This window comes from Amia ocellicauda, chromosome 6 (assembly GCF_036373705.1).
Source record: "Amia ocellicauda isolate fAmiCal2 chromosome 6, fAmiCal2.hap1, whole genome shotgun sequence".
Lineage (NCBI taxonomy): Eukaryota > Metazoa > Chordata > Actinopteri > Amiiformes > Amiidae > Amia > Amia ocellicauda.
In genome coordinates this window covers 2,988,689-3,008,163 of record NC_089855.1, presented here as the reverse complement: position 1 = coordinate 3,008,163, position 19,475 = coordinate 2,988,689, and the positions used below count along the sequence as shown (strand labels likewise).

The following is a 19,475-nucleotide window of genomic DNA, read 5'->3' as shown; positions in this document are numbered from 1 at the left end:
GCTGCGCCCGGCGGACGGGTTTCACTGCAGCACCGAGCTGGAGGAGGAAGACAAGCGCGGCTGTGCGTCCCTGAGAGCCGGACTGAATCACCCGCACCGAGAAGAGCCGCACCGGCCAGCATGGCGTGTCGCGCTGCCTCTCAGCTGTTCTGCCGCAGTGAGTACTGTCCCTCCGGCCGCGCCGGGCCGAGCCGAGCCGCGCCGAGCCGAGCCGAGCCGACCTTGGCCCGGCGGACCAGCAGGTAGAGCCCTGTACTGTCGGGCAGCTCTGTGGAGACATGTGTACACTGCGTTTATGTTTTGCTCCCATGTGACATTTTTCTGACGCTGTTTGCTGGCTCTGTCACTCTTTATTTAGCACGTAATAAAGGCGACTTACAATTGTTACAGTATACCCCATTATGTGTTACATAGTTACCCATTTACACAGCCGGGTTTGACTGGTGCATTCTGGGTACAGTGTCTTGCTCAAGGGTACAGCAGAGCCCCCACCCGGGACTGAACCCACGACCCCACTCTGCCAGTCCCGTGTTTTACGGCTCTTTTTGGTCGCATGTGGTGTTTTTGGTTGTGTATTGGCAGTTGAATCGGGAAGTCAATACAGTAGACAGGGGGGCTACAGGGATGTGCAGTACAGGGGTCCTGTGACAGCGGGGGGCTACAGGGCCGTGCCTGTAGAAGACTGACTGAGGAAATATGATCTTCATCAATACACTCTCTCTGCCTCCCTGTAAATTCACAGTGTGGCCGGAGCAATAGTCCAGTGCACACACATGGGCATAGATATTGCAGTGTTTATACAGTGTGTATGTTCTCTCTCAGGGCTGGCGTCGGGCTCTGCGGCGGTGCGGCCCGTGTCTGCGGAGCTGCGCAGGTTGCGCAGTGAACTGTTCTCCCGGGAGCAGGCGAGGCAGCGGGCGCAGTTCCCGCGCACAGAGAAGATCGAAGTGTCTCTGCAGGGCCCGGGGCTGCAGGGCACACTGCTCGTCATGAACCGGGGCCTGTCCACCCCCTACAGCTGTGCACAGCGTGAGGACACCGAGCATCTCGCACTCGCTGACCTGTCTGTCTGTCTGTCTGTCTGTCTGTCTGTGTGTCTGTCTCACTGTCACTGACCTGTCTCTCTGTCTCACTGACCTGTCTCTCTGTCTCACTGACCTACACCATGCAGTCAATCATCAATGTAGTTTTCTTTCTATGAAACTCACTCAAATGTTTCTCTCTCCCCCTCAGACCTCAGTGAGTGGCAGGTGAGCAGTGTGGCCCTGGCCCTGGTGGATGGGGAGGTGTGGCCTCTGCACCGGCCCCTGACGAGCTCCTGCTCCCTTGCCCTGCTCTCCTTCAAGGACCCTGAGCCTCACCACGTCAACCAGGTGACCGCAGACTGTGTGTGTGTGTGTGTGTGTGTGTGTGTATTAACTCTGTGTATTGACTCTGTGTGTGTGTGTGTGTATTAACTCTGTGTATTGACTCTGTGTGTGTGCGTGTCTCCAGGCGTACTGGCGCTCGTGTGCGATGCTGCTGGGTCAGGTCCTGCAGGCTGCCTTCAAGGAGGAGTTCAATGTGGAGCTGCTGAGGAGCCCAGAGCTGCCAGGTACACGGCACGGCACGGCACGGCACAGCACAATACGGCACGACGCAACGCAACGCTCCCCCTCACGCTCCTCTCTCTCTCTCTCTCTGGCAGTGATCTCGGGGGCCTTCTGCTGTGATGTCATCCTGGACCCTGGGCTGGATTCCTGGACCCCCTCCAAGGTCTGTGCGATCGTCTCTGTCTGTGAGAGTGCTGTGCTGTCGGCCACTGTAGTGACGAGTGGTCGGTGTACTGAAGTCGGTGTGTGTGTTGTGTGTGTAGGAGGTCCTGCACTCTCTGTCCCGGGACGCTCAGCTGCTGATCCAGCAGGACCTGCCCTGGGAGCCGCTGGAGGTGCAGCCCGCCGTCGCCCTGGAGGTGTTCAAGCACAGCCGGTAACGCTCCTGCTCTCTCTCTCTCACCCTGTCTGTCTCCTCGCTCTCTTCTGTCTCCTGGTCTGTAGCCCTGTGTCCTGATAATGTGCCCCTGTGTGTTGCAGGTGTAAACAGCAGGAGGTGGAGCAGAGGGCGGCGGAGAGCCCCGGTGGCACAGTCACCCTGTACAGGTGAGGGGAGAGCAGTCTGTCCATCGCTGGCGTGTGCGTGTGTGTGACACTGCCACTAGGGGGCGCAGCAGCAAGGTGTCTGTACAATAAAAAACGATAACCACCTTTTCTCCGAGGTGTCTGCCTCTCTGTCCCTGTGGTCAGTGTGTGAACCCGTCTTCCGCTCTCTCTCAGGTGTGGGGACCATGTGGATGTGAGTGGGGGCCCCCTGGTGGGCAGGACGGGGCTCTGCGGTCAGTACGAGGTGACGGCCATCCACAGCCTGGGGCCGGGCAGCTGGGGCCTGCAGCGCCGAGTGCAGGGCCTGTCCCTCCCCCTGCTGCTGGAGGTACGACTGAGACACTCGTGCAGTGAGAGACTGACGCACTTGCGCACTGACACATTGATGTACTTGCACACTGAGATTTTGGGACTGACACACTGGCGCACACACTGAGAGAGTTACACATTGGCACACAGGAGTCCGTTGACACACTGACAGTGTTGCCCTGCGGCGTTGGTGAGGGCAGGGCTGTGTCTGACAGCTGTTTCTCTCCCAGGCTCACCACACTGTCTGGAGGAGACTGAGGGACAGAGCACAGCGCCTGGTGAGACCCTGCACCCCCGCTTCCTCCCTCTCTCCCACTTCCCTCTCTCTCCACCCCCAGTGTGTCTGATTCGTTCCGTCTCCCAGACTCGTCTCTCGTTCTGCCTGTGTCTGACTCTCCATCCCACCCTTCCTGATCCGTCTCTCTCTCTAATTCAAAATGAGCTTTACTGACATGTTGACAAGTGTTGCCAAAGCATTTACTGTCTCTGTCTCTCTAGGTGGAGGTCCCCCTCACAGCAAGTGCAGCTTCTCCTCAGGCCCCCCCCTCAGAGGTCCCTCAGGCCCCCCCCTCAGTCCCCCAGCTGTAGTCCGCCCATGTGCTCCCGGTGTGGCAGTGAGGGGCGGATGCCTCGCCGCAGCTTTCCAGCCTGTTCATTTGTTTCCTTTGGTGTCTTTCTAATAAAATGTATGTAAAACTGTGTGTGTGTGTGTATGTGTTTGTGAGAGAGAGTCTGAGATCTCAGGCTGTCTCAATCCATCCCTTGACAGCTGAGACTGAGTTTCCTGGCTTGTTGTAAATCTTAAATGTGAAATATATGAGCTGCAGCAGTTGCCGTCACTCCCCGTTCAAGGACACAGTGTCTCCGCTGCGCATGTGCGTGCCGGCGCTGCAGGGTCTTCCGAGGCTCTTACTTCCTCCATAAACACGTAAGACACGCCCCTTCTCCCACAACGCAGCTCCTGATTGGTCCAGCCTCCGTCAGGCTCCAGAAGATTCCGGAAGTTTGTCCTTCCTGCTGAGGGAAGATTCCATTGGTCCGCTGCCAATCTGCCTGCGCTCCCATTGGCGCGCTGGCTCCCCGGCCCCGCCCCCGCGCAGTTAAAGCTGCCTGCCGGGCTGCGCGCGCAGGCTCTGAATCTTCATTCTGCGCACGAGAGGTCCGGAGAGTGACGTCACACCTGCGCCGCGATGGAAGTGAACTGGCGGGTGAGTGCGGTGTGTGTGTGAGAGAGAGAGAGAGAGAGTGTGTGAGAGAGTGTGTGTGAGAGAGAGAGAGAGAGAGAGAGAGAGTGTGCTGTGTGCGGTGTGTGTGAGAGAGAGAGAGAGAGAGAGAGTGTGTGAGAGAGTGTGTGTGAGAGAGAGAGAGAGAGAGAGAGAGAGAGAGAGAGAGTGTGCTGTGTGCGGTGTGTGTGAGAGAGAGTGTGTGAGAGAGTGTGTGTGAGAGAGAGAGAGAGAGAGAGAGAGAGAGTGTGCTGTGTGCGGTGTGTGTGAGAGAGAGAGAGAGAGAGAGTGTGTGTGAGAGAGAGAGAGAGAGAGAGAGAGAGAGAGTGTGCGGTGTGTGTGAGAGAGAGTGTGTGCGGTGTGTGTGTTGTGTGCAGTGTGCTGTGTGTGTGTGTGTGTGAGAGAGAGAGAGAGTGTGTGCGGTGTGCGGTGTGCTGACACCGCGGTGTGTTAATGGGGTGTCGCTGTGCGGGTGTGGGGGGCGTGCGGCCCGGCTTGTCTCGCTGTATAATGACGAGTGCCCGGCTGTGCGGTACACCTGGCGCACCGAGCACCGCCCGCTGCTGGGGACCGGGGACCGGGGACTGGGGACTGGGGACTGGGGACTGGGGACTGGGGACCGGGGACCGGGGACTGGGGACTGGGGACTGGGGACTGGGGACTGGGCGGACGGGTAGCTCACTCCAGTGCGGTCGACCTTTCAAACCGCTCCGCATGCAGAGCCTGTGTGGAAGCGCTTTTCGTTCAGCCGCGGTCAGACAGGCCAGTGCGGTGACGTCACGCCGTGATTGACGGCTGCGTTGTTCCCTCTGCCGGCCCTGTGAGTGACACTGATAGGGGCCCCCGGGAGCCACATGTCCCCACCTCGCCCCCAGCAGCTGCAGTGACTGACACTGACACACTGGACAGCTGCAGAGGGTTGTTGTGGCAGGAGTGCTGTGGATCGGGTGTCCCTGCTGACGCCTCGGTGCTGCTGTGTCCGCAGGCCCTGGACAACTTCCCCCTGCTGATGTACATCCTGGCCGCCAAGACGCTGCTGCTGTGCCTGGGCTTCGCCGGAGTCAAGCTCTACCAGAGCCGCAAGGCCGACGCGGAGCTGAAGAAGCGGGAGGAGCTGAAGAGGCGGGCCCGGGAGGCCCTGCTGGCCCAGCAGGAGGAGGACGAGGGAGAGGAAGAGGAAGAGGGGAACAAGAAGGAGGACTGAGGGCCAGGAGCAGCACAGGTACAGCCCCACACGACACGGCCTGGTCCAGTCCAGCCACACACACAGACCGCAGTCCAGCCCAGTGTGTGCGTTACGCTGGAACCTGAGAGGCAGTGCTGTCACAGTATAGGCCAGGGATGGCGAAGCTTTTTTGGCTGGAGTGCCCAAAGTCTGGTTTGTATACTTGTGCCAAAGGGTGCCAATGATAATTTAGGGATATAAAAGTTTATACAGGGGCTAAATGGCATTTTTATTAACCAATATTTATATTTATTTTGTTGTTGTAATTAAGTTATTAAGCAAACATGCCAACAAACCAAACCACAATACAGAAAAATCTAAAAACTATGGACAGATGGAACCATCCCACCCACCCGCCACCTGCATCCACTGCCAGCCTCCCCCCACCTTGAACCCCCCATCCCTCTGTAGTCTGAGAGCAAGTGCAGCTCCAGTCTGCTAATGGGAGTCAGCTGCAGAGCGTGAAGCTGAATGAAGAGGCGCATATTCTTCCCAAAAAAGATTATACATATGCAGGTTCCATTTTACACATTGTCAATTTACGAATATAAAAAGCAATAGTAATAGCACTTCACTAGCTCCATCATTTTTGGAACATGTCCCTTTTTATTTTGGACAGTGATTGTATATAATTAAAGTATATATCATTTAATTAATTGTATATAGTGGAACACCATGTCACAACATTAAAGAATAAATGCATCATACAATTGATACATCATTTCAATGTTGCAGTATTGCTACAGTGCAGTAAAATGCATGAATCACATTTCATCACACATTAAGTTTGAGGATTATAATGCTAAAGTTAATTTAAAACCCCATTAAAAGCACAAAGTCCCACAGATTCTCATTGCCCTGCTGTTACATACAAGTACAAGTTGTTCATTTGGCTGCATTAGTAACCCTTCATATTGTTTTGTGTTTTGTTTGCACTTGCACTCAGTCATTACCAATGCACTTTTTTCAACGTATATTTACTTAATATCTACTGCTTTTACATTTTGTAAAATAACTAAAACGGGTAGATTAGGATCTGCGCAGCTCCACCAATGGGAGCGGAGCATTCTGCAGTTCTGCGCATAACTGTGAAAATCTGCGCATGAGAACTCGACCTAAACCATGAATATTCAGCCAATAACGTGAGCGCTGCTCGATGACTTGGCAGTGACGGCGCCGCCCCCAATATACAAACTGGTTTTCTGAAGTGCCAATCAGGTTTGACAATTGAGGGGCGGGCTGGCAAGTAAAAACGCAGATAGTCACTCACTTGGCGTGCCAACCTGTACGGGTCTGCGTGCCACAGGTTTGCCATCCCTGGTGTAGGCTGTTATGCTGTGTATTAGTGTAACGCACTGCCTCACGGTGAAATACTCTGCTGGGCAATATGAGCAGTGCAGCTCTGTGACGGGGTGCAGTCAATCCCCCTGTCTGACCCCTCTGTGTGTGTGTGTGTGTGTGTGTCAGGTGGTGGAGTATCTGGCCGTGGGGGGTCCTCTCTGTGCTGGAGGGGCACTGTCTGTCGGCGGACACACAGACACGCCAGGCGGGGAGCTGAACACGGGCTGGCAGGAACCGCGGACACAGGAGAGCAGCTTTTCATATATTTATGACTTTTCTTTCCCTCCAACCTTTTGTAAATAAAGGTATTTTTTCAACAGTTCGCACGTTGGCTCGTTTCTTTCCAGGCCTGTCTCTCAGTGCAGTGTGGGACGGCCGCTGTGGGCAGGAGTGAGTGGACAGGCAGCCCGACCCGTACCCCAGCAGCCACCAGGGGCTCCAGAGCCGCGAGTCGGGCTGCCTGCCGCTGCGGTTCTGTGCGCTGCTCTCTGCAGAGGACCGCTCTCAGTCCATCACAGTCAATCCTGGTCCAGAGAGAGGGGCGGGAGGATGAGCAGCACAGCAGCCAGTCAGAACACAGTGAGCTCGGCTTCATTGACGAGATTTGTTTATTAAAGGATTCGTTACTGAACTGAAGTGCGTCGGTGCCAGCGCCTCCAGAGCAGCGCGGAGACACTGGGCGAGCGACAGAGACCCTTCATGGTTTGCAGTAAAGATCTACCGTTATCTTATTTATTAAAGAAGCATCTGCACACTCTGACACACTCTCTCACACTGACACATACACTCATACACAGACACTCACACATACACATTCACACAGACGCACTGACACGCACACTGACACACACACACTCACACACGCACATTCACACAGATGCACTGACACGCACACTGACACATACACACACTGACATACACACACGCACATTCACACAGACACACTGACACACACACACACTTGTTTACAGTTCAGTAGCACAGAGCCAGTGGTGCAGAACAACACACTGTGACGCACACCTCGACAAGCCACCGAGGGACGCCCTGAACTACAGATGCCTGCTCACGGCAGAGGACTCCCCCGGTCCCTTGTCCCGGTCCCTCGTCCCGGTCCCGCTCCTCTCAGCCTGGCAGCTGGCGGTGGTGGGGGCCGGCGGGGGGCTCCAGTGGGGTGGCGGGGTTGCTGAGGACGAGCCCTGGGTCGGGCCCCCAGTCGTGCTTGATGTACAGGTGGTAGGGGTCCTGGGAGCTCTCCAGCTTGCGTGAGCGGATGAAGCGGACCATGATGGCGAAGGTGCAGGCGCTGAACAGGCCCACGATCAGCAGGATGTAAAGGATGCCCGGGTCCCGCTCCGCACCGGCCGGCCCGCTCTGGTTCTGGCTCAGGCAGTGCTGCAGCAGGCTGGCCAGGAGAGGGGGCTGTGGCACAGTGCTGTTCATCACGGGGACGGGGGGCCCAGAGAGATGAGAGTGGCCCCAGCAGCTCCCTCGCTTTTCGGCTCCACTCGGACTGCTGGGTGGGACACACACACATGTACACGCATGTACAGTCAGAGAGGTAAACACGCAGAGGGACATGCGCTGATCTGCCACAGTAACTACTACTCCTGGGATTGATATGGACAATAGACATGTAAATATATTAAAAACACCTCCTCCTGTGCTGTGTTCATAGCACTCGTATGGTCCGGGACTGGAGTGGAGGTGTGTGACTGTTATATTTATTTCTCTGCTGTGGTGGAGTAAGTGCTGCTCCGCCACAATCTGCTGCAGCACCCCCTCGCCCGCGTCACTCAATACTGTGTCGGACAGCATTCACACAACACGGCACTTTCCCACAATAAGTAAACACGACCTTCACAGCCGTGTTATTGACACTCTGCAGGAGTAACCTGCGCTGTGGCGGACGGTGGAATAAACACAGTAAGGTGTGGTGTACAATGGTAAACGTGGTAAAATATTGCAGCCCCCCGTACATTACCTTTCTGGAGCAAGTGCACAGACGGACGCTGTCCCCCTGTCGACGCCTGTGTCTGTGGACGGCGCTCTGTCAGACTCCCGCGTGTCCCTACCGTGTGTGTCTGTACTGCTCCGTCTCTGCGTGTGTCTGTGCGGAGAGGGACGGCTCCCAGATCATGCCCCGTCTCGCAGGGCTGCACCCCCCCGCTCCGGCACGGTTAATAAGCAGGAGACGACAGGACAAGGTGACCCCTGTGCCTGAGGCGCAGAAGGGCCCCTCTCTCTCTCAGTTCAGCTCAATTAAAACAGGTTTATGGTCCCGACTGACAGACCGGGCCGGTGTTCCAGAGGCAACACAGGGGCTGCACCTTTCGAACGTCCCTCTCTCTGGGGGGAGCTTGTCTGTATGTCTCCTCTCCGCCTGCTTTATTAGCTGCTCCTGAAAACAGTTACACCTGAGAGAGGGAGCGGATCGTCCTGGACACTGTCTGAACGGCCCGTGTTGACAGCAGGCGACTCGTCCGGAGATCTGATCCCAGGGGTCGGTCATGGAGTCGGTCCAGGGGCCCAGTTCCCCACCTGCTCTCTGCCCCAGAGGAGATGCACAGACACACACAAGCCAGGCCCAGGGGAGCGGTCCACTCCGACACAGTCTGAGCTCCCGCCCACACTGCCCTAGGGGGACGGACTGGAGAACTGCACCCACTGCGATGCCCACCCCTCAGCCCGACTCAGATCCGGCCCCTCGACCGACCAACTGGACGAACGGGTCGGACCGGGACTGTGTGGCCAAGTCCTCCTCTCTCTACTGCTCTGTATTTATTTCCGGTACGCAGATGTCCACCATGCAAGGCACAGAGTTCCTGGTCGCCCCCCCGGCTCTGCCCCGGATCAGCAGCCGGCACCAATCAGAACAATAACACACTAAATAAAGACAGAGCCAGGGAGCGGTGCAAAAGGTTAACAATCTTTTATTATTATTATTTGTATCATCAACAGTATTATTTATAATAATGATTACAGTCACAAGATCGACGATGGTGAACAGTACGCAGTAACAGATATGACCGAGTTCCAGGACAGACATGCGCTCGGACAGCAGGGGGCCCCGGGCTGCGGCCCCCAGACACGGGGAGGGTCAGGGCTGTGGGGGGGAGAGGACACCTGCAGGACAGCGGACGGTGAGTCCAGTGGGGGCTTCACTCACCTGAGCAGGGCAGTGCGGCCAATCCGGCGTCTCGGACGAGTGGCAGACACACAAATGCGCACACAGACACGCAGACGCACACAGACCCTGCTGCTACAGAGACGCGCACAGTGAGAAGGAGTGAGGGGCCTCAGGCGTTGCCCACAGTGCTACACGTGAACAGTCAGTGTGTGAGACACAGCGCTGCTACATCGTGGCCGGGAGCGACTGCACCCCCCCACCAGCCGTGGCAGCTCCTCACCCGTCTGAATCCGGACCACGCGCTTCCCGCCGTCGTGAACGGCGTCTCACGGGTCCAGAGTGCGGAGCCGCGGCCCGGCTTGGCGCCCCGGTGGTCTTTGGTTTGACCGCCTCCTGAACCGCACGGCTCGTTCGTCCAGCAGGCAGCGGGCCGTGGCCGGCAACGCGGAAAGACGGGCGCCGGTGATGCCACCGCTCAGGGGCTTCTCTGGGACACAGTGATTTAGACTGGATAACAGTCAGAGTCCTGGTATAAATAACACACTCTCACACACACACTCACGCAGCTCCCGTCGTCCTCTCTCCCGATCGCACGCTCCCCCGGACGGACGCCAAAAACAACCAAAAGGACAAATGCAAGCAACTCAGCGGTCCGTCCTCCTGCTCTCAGTATCGAGTCCAACAGAACCAGAGCCCAACCGGGACACCAGGGCGATCAGGCCTGTCCTCAGAGCAGTGTCAGCGGGGGCGCGGCGCAGCGGGGAGCTCAGTGCTGGGCGGGGCCGGCGTACTCGGGGCGGCGCGTCTGGATGATGCGGGGGCGCGGCCGGGCCTCGTCCTCCTCCCCCCCCGAGCTGTCCTGCTCGCTCTCGCACACGTGCACCACCACGCTGGGGGTGGTGGGGGTGCCGGCGTGCAGCTCATACTTCTCTCCTGGGGGGGGGGGGGGAGGGGGACAGGGGTGTCAGGGGCCGGACGGCAAAGGCTCGGGGCATGTCTAGACCGTCAGTGTGTCTGTGGGTCACTGTGTCAATATATGATATCAATGTTTTAATGTGCATGTGTCACGGTGTCTGTGTGTCATAATACGATTCAGTCCACCAGAGCGTCTGTGGGCGTGTCACTGTGTCAGGGTGTCGGTGTGTTACCTGGGCCCAGCTTGGAGATGGCACACAGCAGGTCGTAGTTGATGACGGGGGTGGCGTCCTGCGCCTGTTCCCAGCCCACAGGGGGCGAGGCGGGCGGGGAAATCAGGAATTGCTTGTCGGGCTTGGGGGGCTCCAGGCGGGGGCTGCCGATGTGCAGAGTCTGCAGAGAGGGAGAGAAGGAGAGAGGTAGAGAGGGAGAGGACTGAGCGAGTATCGCAACACCTGGACTGTCCACAGGGAGGCACTGCTGTCACACACAGTCACGAAGGTGCCGTCTGCTCAAATCACCCATTGATCTCAGCCGTGTTCGACAGGGGGGCGGTGGGGTCGGAGGTCCGAGGCACCTACCTGCGCGAAATACAGCCGCAGCTCTTTGCCATTGAAGTCGGACTTGTGGAGCCGCACCCGGGCCTCGGCCGCCGCCACCGTGTCCTGGAAGTTGATGCGGACCCGACGGAAGCTCTTGAAGAACTGGAATGACGCGGCGCCATCGAAGGAGCGGAACAGGGCCTCAAAACTCTCCTGGGGAGGGAGGAGAAGAGAGGGATGAGACTGGGGCGAGAGCGAGGGAGACACGCAGCATGTGCACTGACGGCACAGGGACAGGGGTGTGGCATGTCGTATCTGTTCTCTTCTCGGTCTGTCAACGCTTTGGCAACGCTTGTGTAAACTTGTCCTGCCACTAAAGCTCACGGAGACGCAGAGCCACAGAACGACACACCTCTCTGAGTCGGGAGGATGCAGGTCACACACAACACCCCAGAGAGGCAGCAGGAGTCAGCGCCACCAATCACACTGGCATCACCCCCACAAACACATCACTGGGACAGAATGAATCCGGATCAATGAGCTCTGCAAGTGATCCGTCTATTTGAGCTCAATTAACAATCCAACACATCTGGAACAACTGCCCTCTCACCCTGAGTCGCTCACAGGACTGCACTGGGTTTAAAACACGCCCGAGTAACCCTGCGCAGCCCAGCAAAACACAGCGACGCAGTAAGCGTGTCAGAACCCGGTCGAGGCGGCTGCACTGCTATTGCGAGGCCCAGCCCGGTCCAGCGAGGGGTCAGGGGGAGTCTATCCATCTTACCCGCGTCTCTGTCCGGGAGAAGACATCCTGGTCCCCCAGTGAGGCGATCAGGGAGAAGGGGTTGCACTTCATCCTCTTCAGGTGCATGCTGGGATCTCTAAGGAGGCAGCGGCCAATCCGCTTCAGAGCCTCGGAGGTCAGGGGTCGCAAGGGGGGGTGCCGAGGGCGGACGGGGGGCGTTCGCGGTTTCCCCAGCGTGATCGACTCCGACGACTCGACCCCGAGAACCTGGACTACTGCTCTGTCCACAGCCCAGCCTGTCCCACCGGATTCCCACACAGGGACCAGCTTGTGGTGGTTTTCTCTCTCTCTCTCTCTCTCTCTCTCTCTCTCTCTCTCTCTCTCTCTCCTTCCTGCTTCCCCCTCTCTCTCTCTCTCTCTCTCTCTCTCTCTCTCTCTCTCGCTCTCTCTCTCGCTCTCTCTCCTTCCTGCTTCCCCCTCTCTCTCTCTCTCTCTCTCCTTCCTGCTTCCCTCTCTGGCCCAGAAGCTCCCAGCGCAGGCCCGGTCAGTGGGTCTGCAGCCCCAGAGGCTGACAGCTGCTAATCCTGGTCAGATAAATAATCTCAGCGCGCGGAAGCTTCCAGAAATACAGCCTCCTGCTGCTGCGGCTGCCTGCGAATCACCGTCTTTCTCCCTCTCTCTGTCTCTCTCTCTCTCTCTCTCTCTCACAGTGCTTTATAGCGGCACTGACAGGCGGCCCCACCCCCGTCTCTTGGCCACACAACAGCAGCGGAGGGCCGGGCTCTGTCTGACAAACCACTTCTCTCTCTCTCTCCTTCCCCTTCCCCCTCTCCTCGCTGTACACTCACTTGCTCTGACACACACACAAAACACTCCCTCACTCGCTCTGACACACATTCGCAGCGAGACAAAGAGCGATAGAGAGAGAGGCAAGGAGGGACTGGAAAACGGTGATATCAGCTCGGCCGGCCGGCCCCTCCCCCTCTCTTCTCTTCTCTTTTTTCCTTTCTGTTTTTTGCTGCTGAAAGTGGAAAATGTAAATCAGCTGAGCTGTCAGAGTGGCAGCTGTATTATGAACTGGTCTGCCAACATACTTTCCATCAGGGCTAATTCCACTGCCTGTCTGTGTGCACGCCTGCGGCACGCTCTCCCTGCCCAGCAGTGTGTGTGTGTGTGTGTGTGTGTCTCCAGTCTCAGATCCTCTACAACGTCTCTTAGCGTCAAGGGTATTTCTGTCCCTGTGTGTGTCTCTCAGCATCAGGTGTATTCCTGTGTGTGTGTGTCTGTGCGTGTAGAGTGCGTTCAGCGGAGCCTGAGGGTGAGGCTATAGTTGTCAGCACACAGCGGCTCAGCACTTCTGAACTCAAAACACTTTGATCTCCTAAAATACCGCACTGCCTCATCTCTGCTTTGGAGCCAGAATATCCAGGCGACCTTTGACCCCCCAGCCTGGAAAACAACAGGCTGGGGCCGAGTGTGCCTGTCTCTTGCTGTGCGTGTCACAGTGTCTCTCTGTCTGTCTGTCTGTCTGTCTCTTGCTGTGCGTGTCACAGTGTCTCTCTCTGTCTCTTGCTGTGCGTGTCACAGTGTCTCTCTCTCTCTGTCTGTCTGTCTGTCTCTTACTGTGTGTCACAGTGTCTCTCTCTCTGTCTGTCTGTCTGTCTGTCTGTCTCTTGCTGTGTATGTCACAGTGTCTCTCTCTGTTTCTTGCTGTGTCACTGTGTGTCTGTCTCTTGCTGTGCGTGTCACAGTGTCTCTCTCTCTCTGTCTGTCTGTCTCTTGCTGTGCGTGTCACAGTGTCTCTCTCTCTGTGTCTGTGTCACAGTGTCTCTCTCTCTGTCTGTCTGTCTCTTGCTGTGCGTGTCACGGTGTCTCTCTCTCTCTCTGTCTGTCTGTCTCTTGCTGTGCGTGTCACAGTGTCTCTCTCTCTTGCTGTGCGTGTCACAGTGTCTCTCTCTCTCTCTCTCTGTCTCTTGCTGTGCGTGTCACAGTGTCTCTCTCTCTTGCTGTGCGTGTCACAGTGTCTCTCTGTCTGTCTGTCTGTCTCTTGCTGTGCGTGTCACAGTGTCTCTCTCTGTCTCTTGCTGTGCGTGTCACAGTGTCTCTGTCTCTTGCTGTGCGTGTCACAGTGTCTCTCTCTCTCTCTGTCTGTCTGTCTGTCTCTTGCTGTGCGTGTCAGTGTCTCTCTCTCTCTGTCTGTCTGTCTGTCTCTTGCTGTGCGTGTCACAGTGTCTCTCTCTGTCTGTCTGTCTCTTGCTGTGTATGTCACAGTGTCTCTCTCTGTTTCTTGCTGTGTCACTGTCTTTCTGTCTCTTGCTGTGCGTGTCACAGTGTCTCTCTCTCTCTCTCTCTGTCTGTCTGTCTCTTGCTGTGTGTGTCAGTGTCTCTCTCTCTCTCTGTCTGTCTGTCTCTTGCTGTGCGTGTCACAGTGTCTCTCTCTCTTGCTGTGCGTGTCAGTGTCTCTCTCTCTCTCTGTCTCTTGCTGTGCGTGTCAGTGTCTCTCTCTCTTGCTGTGCGTGTCACAGTCTCTCTCTGTTTCTTGCTGTGTCACTGTGTCTGTCTGTCTCTTGCTGTGCGTGTCAGTGTCTCTCTCTCTCTCTCTCTGTCTCTTGCTGTGCGTGTCAGTGTCTCTCTCTCTTGCTGTGCGTGTCAGTGTCTCTCTCTCTTGCTGTGCGTGTCAGTGTCTCTCTCTCTCTCTCTCTCTCTGTCTCTGTCTCTTGCTGTGCGTGTCAGTGTCTCTCTCTCTCTCTCTCTCTGTCTCTTGCTGTGCGTGTCACAGTGTCTCTCTCTCTCTCTCTCTGTCTCTTGCTGTGCGTGTCACAGTGTCTCTGTCTCTTGCTGTGCGTGTCACAGTGTCTCTCTCTCTCTCTCTCTCTCTGTCTCTTGCTGTGCGTGTCACAGTGTCTCTCTCTCTTGCTGTGCGTGTCACAGTGTCTCTCTCTGTTTCTTGCTGTGTCACTGTGTCTGTCTGTCTCTTGCTGTGCGTGTCACAGTGTCTCTCTCTCTCTCTCTCTCTCTGTCTCTTGCTGTGCGTGTCACAGTGTCTCTCTCTCTTGCTGTGCGTGTCAGTGTCTCTCTCTCTCTCTCTGTCTCTTGCTGTGCGTGTCACAGTGTCTCTCTCTCTTGCTGTGCGTGTCACAGTGTCTCTCTCTCTTGCTGTGCGTGTCAGTGTCTCTCTCTCTCTCTCTCTGTCTCTTGCTGTGCGTGTCACAGTGTCTCTCTCTCTCTCTCTCTGTCTCTTGCTGTGCGTGTCACAGTGTCTCTCTCTCTCTCTGTCTCTTGCTGTGCGTGTCACAGTGTCTCTCTCTCTTGCTGTGCGTGTCACAGTGTCTCTCTCTCTTGCTGTGCGTGTCACAGTGTCTCTCTCTCTTGCTGTGCGTGTCACAGTGTCTCTCTCTCTCTCTCTCTGTCTCTTGCTGTGCGTGTCACAGTGTCTCTCTCTCTCTCTCTCTCTCTCTCTCTGTCTCTTGCTGTGCGTGTCACAGTGTCTCTCTCTCTTGCTGTGCGTGTCAGTGTCTCTCTCTCTCTCTCTGTCTCTTGTTGTGCGTGTCACAGTGTCTCTCTCTCTCTCTCTCTCTGTCTCTTGCTGTGCGTGTCACAGTGTCTCTCTCTCTTGCTGTGCGTGTCAGTGTCTCTCTCTCTCTCTCTGTCTGTCTCTTGCTGTGCGTGTCACAGTGTCTCTCTCTCTTGCTGTGCGTGTCAGTGTCTCTCTCTCTCTCTCTGTCTCTTGCTGTGCGTGTCACAGTGTCTCTCTCTCTCTCTCTGTCTGTCTCTTGCTGTGCGTGTCACAGTGTCTCTCTCTCTTGCTGTGCGTGTCACAGTGTCTCTCTGTCTGTCTCTTGCTGTGCGTGTCACAGTGTCTCTCTCTCTTGCTGTGCGTGTCAGTGTCTCTCTCTCTCTCTCTGTCTCTTGCTGTGCATGTCACAGTGTCTCTCTCTCTTGCTGTGCGTGTCACAGTGTCTCTCTCTCTCTCTCTGTCTCTTGCTGTGCGTGTCACAGTGTCTCTCTCTCTCTTGCTGTGCGTGTCAGTGTCTCTCTCTCTCTCTCTCTCTCTGTCTCTTGCTGTGCGTGTCACAGTGTCTCTCTCTCTCTCTCGGTCTCTGTCTCTTGCTGTGCGTGTCACAGTGTCTCTCTCTCTTGCTGTGCGTGTCACAGTGTCTCTCTGTCTGTCTCTTGCTGTGAGTGTCACTGCGTCTCTCGCTCACTACGCGTCTCACTCACGGGGTCGGCCTGCTCAGGTGGAATGACTACCTGGAGACAGTGGGGCCCAAGCAGGGCCAGAGATGCACCCCCCAGACCCCCCCCAGACCCCCAGCTATTAAGCAGCCGTCCCAGGGCCACACACTGGTCTATGAGACGGGAGGGCAGCGCAGCGAGGGGCAGAGAGAGAGAGAGATACAGACGGCGCAGTACGCAGGGCAGTCAGGTGGGCCGGGCACGACCATGAACAGGGTGCCCTGGCAGCGCCACACAGGCAGGCAGCCTCACACGCCACGCATGGAAACCTGGTACCGTGTGCGCAGACGCGGCTCCGGTCCGGGCCTTTGGAGCTCAGCGTCCCCGGGGCTCCGCGGGCCACATTCCTCAGTGAGTCACAGGGCCCGGCCTGCAGCAGCAGCATTTTCCACTAGGTAATCAAGACTGTGGGTGTTGGGTTACTGTGAACAATGCATCGACTCGTAGCGCGGCTTGGAGAGAGAGCGCAGGGGAGCAGTGTGGCGGGGGAGGGGGCAGCGCTGATCCGTCTGGACCCTTGCCCTGCTGTACGCTGTGCCGCACGCTCACTCATCAGACACAGCACAGCCTGGGAGGTGCACAGTCTGCACAGCAGTCCGGGACAGCTGGGGCAGGTGTGTGGACAGTCTGACTGCAGGCACTGGGAACACTGTCCAACACCTGGCTGGACACACTGAGCCAGGGGCCGGGGCCTTGGACCTCACTGGACTGGGCTGTAGGGCTCAGAGCAGTGGACTGGACTGGACCCCGCCGACAGCAGTGGCTGGTGCACAGGCCCGGCGAGACGCCCTCAGTGCAGTCACGTGACACGGCCTCACGCACGAGCTGTGGCCACAGAAACTTCCCTAGAGCTGTTTCTGTGGGTTTGTTTCCATTGCAGCATCATCATTATGTATTTTAAAACACTGCCTATTTATGTATGCATGTACATACTCCAACCATGAATTGTTTTATTTGTGGAACGCCTCACGAGAAACCTGCACTTCAGCCACTCACAGTCCCTGGACGCGTCTCTCGGTGCGATATATATCCGAGTTAAGAACATAAGAACATCAGACAATCGAGAGGAGGCCCTTCACCCCATCGTGCTCGTTTGGTGTCCATTAATAACTAAGTGATCAAGGATCCTATCCAGTCTGTTTTTGAATGTTCCCAAATTGTCTCTTCAGCCACATCGCTGTGGAGTTTGTTCAGATTGTGACGCCTCTCTGTGTGAAGAAGTGTCTCCTGTTTTCTGTCTTGAATGCCTTGAAGCCCAATTTCCATTTGTGTCCCGGGTGCGTGTGTCCCTGCTGATCTGGAAAAGCTCCTCTGGTTTGATGTGGTCGATGCCTTTCATGATTTTGAAGACTTGGATCAAGTCCCCACATAGTCTCCTCTGTTCCAGGGTGAAAAGGTTCAGTTCCTCAGTCTCTCAGTAGGACAGTCCCTTCAGACCTGGAATAAGTCTGGCTGCTCTCCTCTGAACTGCCTCTAGAGCAGCGATATCTTTCTTGAAGTGTGGAGCCCAGAACTGTCCACAGTATCCAGATGAGCTCTAACTAGTGCATTGTACAGTCTGAACATCACTGCCCTTGTTCTCAATTCTACACTTTTGACAATATACCCTAACATTGTGTTTGTCTTTTTTATGCTTCCCCACTTCTGGCACTTCTTCATACACACTCACACATGGGAAATAAGGAGAGAGACCGATAAACATGGAAAAACAAATGAGCACTTGGAGCATGAAGTATGGAAAACACACAGAGCTGGAAAGCGTTCATCATCGCAGACACCGAGCGGGAGGGAGACAGAGAGCGCAGGAAAGAGAGATCACAGAAAAGAAAGAAGTAATAGAAAAACAAGTGCCGCCACAGGCCCTGCTCTGTGTCCATACTGGACGTTTTGTAGCAATCGCCTGAGTCACTGTGCGGCTCAAACTCCTCTCCAATGTGCATCTTCAACAACCTCAGGAATTCACCCTTTGATTCTCATGACCAAACCCGGCTCCACCAGCTCCACAATGGAAAACAAACACAACAGGGATGGGCTCCGAAAACAAACACGTCGATCCTCACCAGGGGCTCCGGAAAAGTCAGGCCCTCGGCTCCCAGGAAGCAAATATTTGTGCTTTGTGATGCATATGAACCCAACCAAGCAAAACCAGACACAACAAGCCGTCCGCTGGAGTCAACATGAACACCTGAGCGGCATCCACATCCTGGAAAAACGGCTGGCACACATCCAGCCGGGTCACGTGACCAGACCTCAGGAATTCACAGCAACAGTGGAAAACCAGCACCTCGGGATCCAGGAGAGCAGCAGCCAGAGTCCACAGCAAGGGGCTCATCCCTGGCCCCTAGGAGCCAGTCCCAGCAGAGCTCTTAGCTGCATAATTGATACCTTATCTGAACTAATAATTCGCTTCAGGTGACTCACTCAGTTGTCAACCCACAAGACCGGGCTGGTCAAGTGTCTTCTATTGCAGTGGCTCCCAGCCCTGGCCCTGGAGGAGCCCCTACCCTGCTTGTTTTTGTTCCAACCCCGCTCCCAATTACTTAATTGCTCCCTTAATTGAAGTAATTTGATTATATTTGACTTTATCCAAGTTGGTTGCTTAATAATTTTCTTATACAGCTTTTATTCTTCACCCTACTGCTCATCATAATGATAAGGCTCTGATTTAGGAAATTATTAGTTCAACTAAGTAACGGAACAAACCGCAGCAGGGCGGGGCTCCTCCGGGACAGTGCCGACCTGGACAACCTCACCAGAGCCCCCGCTGCCCGGCCCGGGTCTGATGGGTCCTGAGACCCGGCCTGCACCACTGCAACTGCTGCTCGGCAGGTCATTACTGTTGACATCACCACCAGCACCAGCACCAGCATCACCATCACCATCATCATCATCATCATCATCATCACAGGCTGTCGCTCACCTTGACCCGCGGGTCCGCGAACACCGGCTCGGCCACCCTGCAGGCGATCAGCGCGTCGGGCAGGGCGGCGAAGTGCACGTCCACCGTGGCCTCGTCGGGCCGGGCCCTGTCCCGCGGCTGCTGCATGGCCGGGCGGGGGGCTGAGGCTGCCGAGGCGCGGAGACGGTGCGGGCGGTGCGGGGCTCTGGAGCTCGGCCGCTGCCCCGACACAGGCGCGCTGTCCGTCCCCAACCGGTGCCCACGCACAGCCGCGCAGACGAGCCCGACAGCGGCCGCCTCAGTGCCCTGCAGCCCGGCGCGGAGGATGGCTGTCTGCGGGCAGACGCTGCTGGATGAAAACACGGAGCCCTGTTTCTTCTCCGCCGTTTCCCGCTGATGACGTCAGTCTGCGCCAATGCAGCTGCGCCGGATAGAGACACACCCCCGCGCTTGAGTGACATGTCGAGCGGCCATCTTGAGTGATAAGAACATCACAGCGCTGCAAATGAGAAATAAAACTAACAATATGTCAACGTCATGTCGTTATTGTTGCCACAAGAGCATGTCAGGACTCCGGGGGTAACGGGCCCCTTTAGGCCCACACGTATAACCCAGAGACAGCGCTTGACTGACGGCTTCACTTCCACAGATACACACGGAGCGGAGCAGCGGCCGGGCTGTCGGCTCCAGTCAACAGCGGCTGTGTTTCGCCCTCCAGTGGTGCCAGTGCGAAATTACACGCCTGGACTGCCCCCAGTACAGCACAGAGCACAGC

General features: G+C 56.3%; 3 protein-coding genes across 4 annotated transcripts; 2 read left to right on the top strand and 1 right to left on the bottom strand.

The window, feature by feature from the left end:
• mrpl39 (mitochondrial ribosomal protein L39) lies at positions 1-3,146 on the top strand. The gene is made up of 10 exons (XM_066705783.1): positions 1-157; positions 823-1,029; positions 1,234-1,373; positions 1,495-1,594; positions 1,688-1,755; positions 1,856-1,968; positions 2,073-2,138; positions 2,313-2,466; positions 2,678-2,725; positions 2,946-3,146. The coding sequence occupies exons 1-10, from the start codon at positions 121-123 to the stop codon at positions 3,033-3,035; spliced, it is 1,023 nt and encodes a 340-aa protein (XP_066561880.1). The 5' UTR covers positions 1-120; the 3' UTR covers positions 3,036-3,146.
• A 360-nt stretch (positions 3,147-3,506) lies between these two features.
• On the top strand, positions 3,507-6,555 carry smim11 (small integral membrane protein 11). Its single transcript, XM_066705784.1, has 3 exons — positions 3,507-3,655; positions 4,656-4,892; positions 6,363-6,555. Exons 1-2 carry the CDS (start codon positions 3,638-3,640, stop codon positions 4,872-4,874), a joined length of 237 nt encoding a protein of 78 aa, XP_066561881.1. The 5' UTR covers positions 3,507-3,637; the 3' UTR covers positions 4,875-4,892; positions 6,363-6,555.
• Positions 6,556-9,150: 2,595 nt separating this feature from the next.
• LOC136750744 (calcipressin-1) lies at positions 9,151-19,113 on the bottom strand. Of its 2 annotated transcripts, none has more exons than XM_066705781.1 (4): positions 18,722-19,113; positions 10,860-11,033; positions 10,512-10,671; positions 9,151-10,296 (listed from the first exon to the last, which is right to left on the bottom strand). In XM_066705781.1, the coding sequence occupies exons 1-4, from the start codon at positions 18,845-18,847 to the stop codon at positions 10,130-10,132; spliced, it is 627 nt and encodes a 208-aa protein (XP_066561878.1). In that variant the 5' UTR covers positions 18,848-19,113; the 3' UTR covers positions 9,151-10,129. The 2 variants fall into 2 exon arrangements, with proteins under 2 accessions (XP_066561878.1, XP_066561879.1); XM_066705782.1 differs by lacking the exon at positions 18,722-19,113 and adding an exon at positions 11,605-11,987.
• Between the last annotated feature and the right edge of the window lie 362 nt (positions 19,114-19,475).

Bases quoted from the DNA above. Each gene is read 5' to 3' on its own strand.
- mrpl39 (XM_066705783.1), top strand. From the start codon at position 121: ATGGCGTGTCGCGCTGCCTCTCAGCTGTTCTGCCGCA. The intron at 1,969-2,072 runs GTAACGCTCCTG...TGTGTGTTGCAG, and splicing joins GAGGTGTTCAAGCACAGCCG to GTGTAAACAGCAGGAGGTGG. The intron at 2,467-2,677 runs GTACGACTGAGA...TTTCTCTCCCAG, and splicing joins CCCTCCCCCTGCTGCTGGAG to GCTCACCACACTGTCTGGAG.
- LOC136750744 (XM_066705781.1), bottom strand. From the start codon at position 18,847: ATGCAGCAGCCGCGGGACAGGGCCCGGCCCGACGAGGCCACGGTGGAC. The intron at 10,672-10,859 runs GTAGGTGCCTCG...CCCTCTCTGCAG, and splicing joins TGCGGCTGTATTTCGCGCAG to ACTCTGCACATCGGCAGCCC. The intron at 10,297-10,511 runs GTAACACACCGA...CCCCCCCCCCAG, and splicing joins CATCTCCAAGCTGGGCCCAG to GAGAGAAGTATGAGCTGCAC.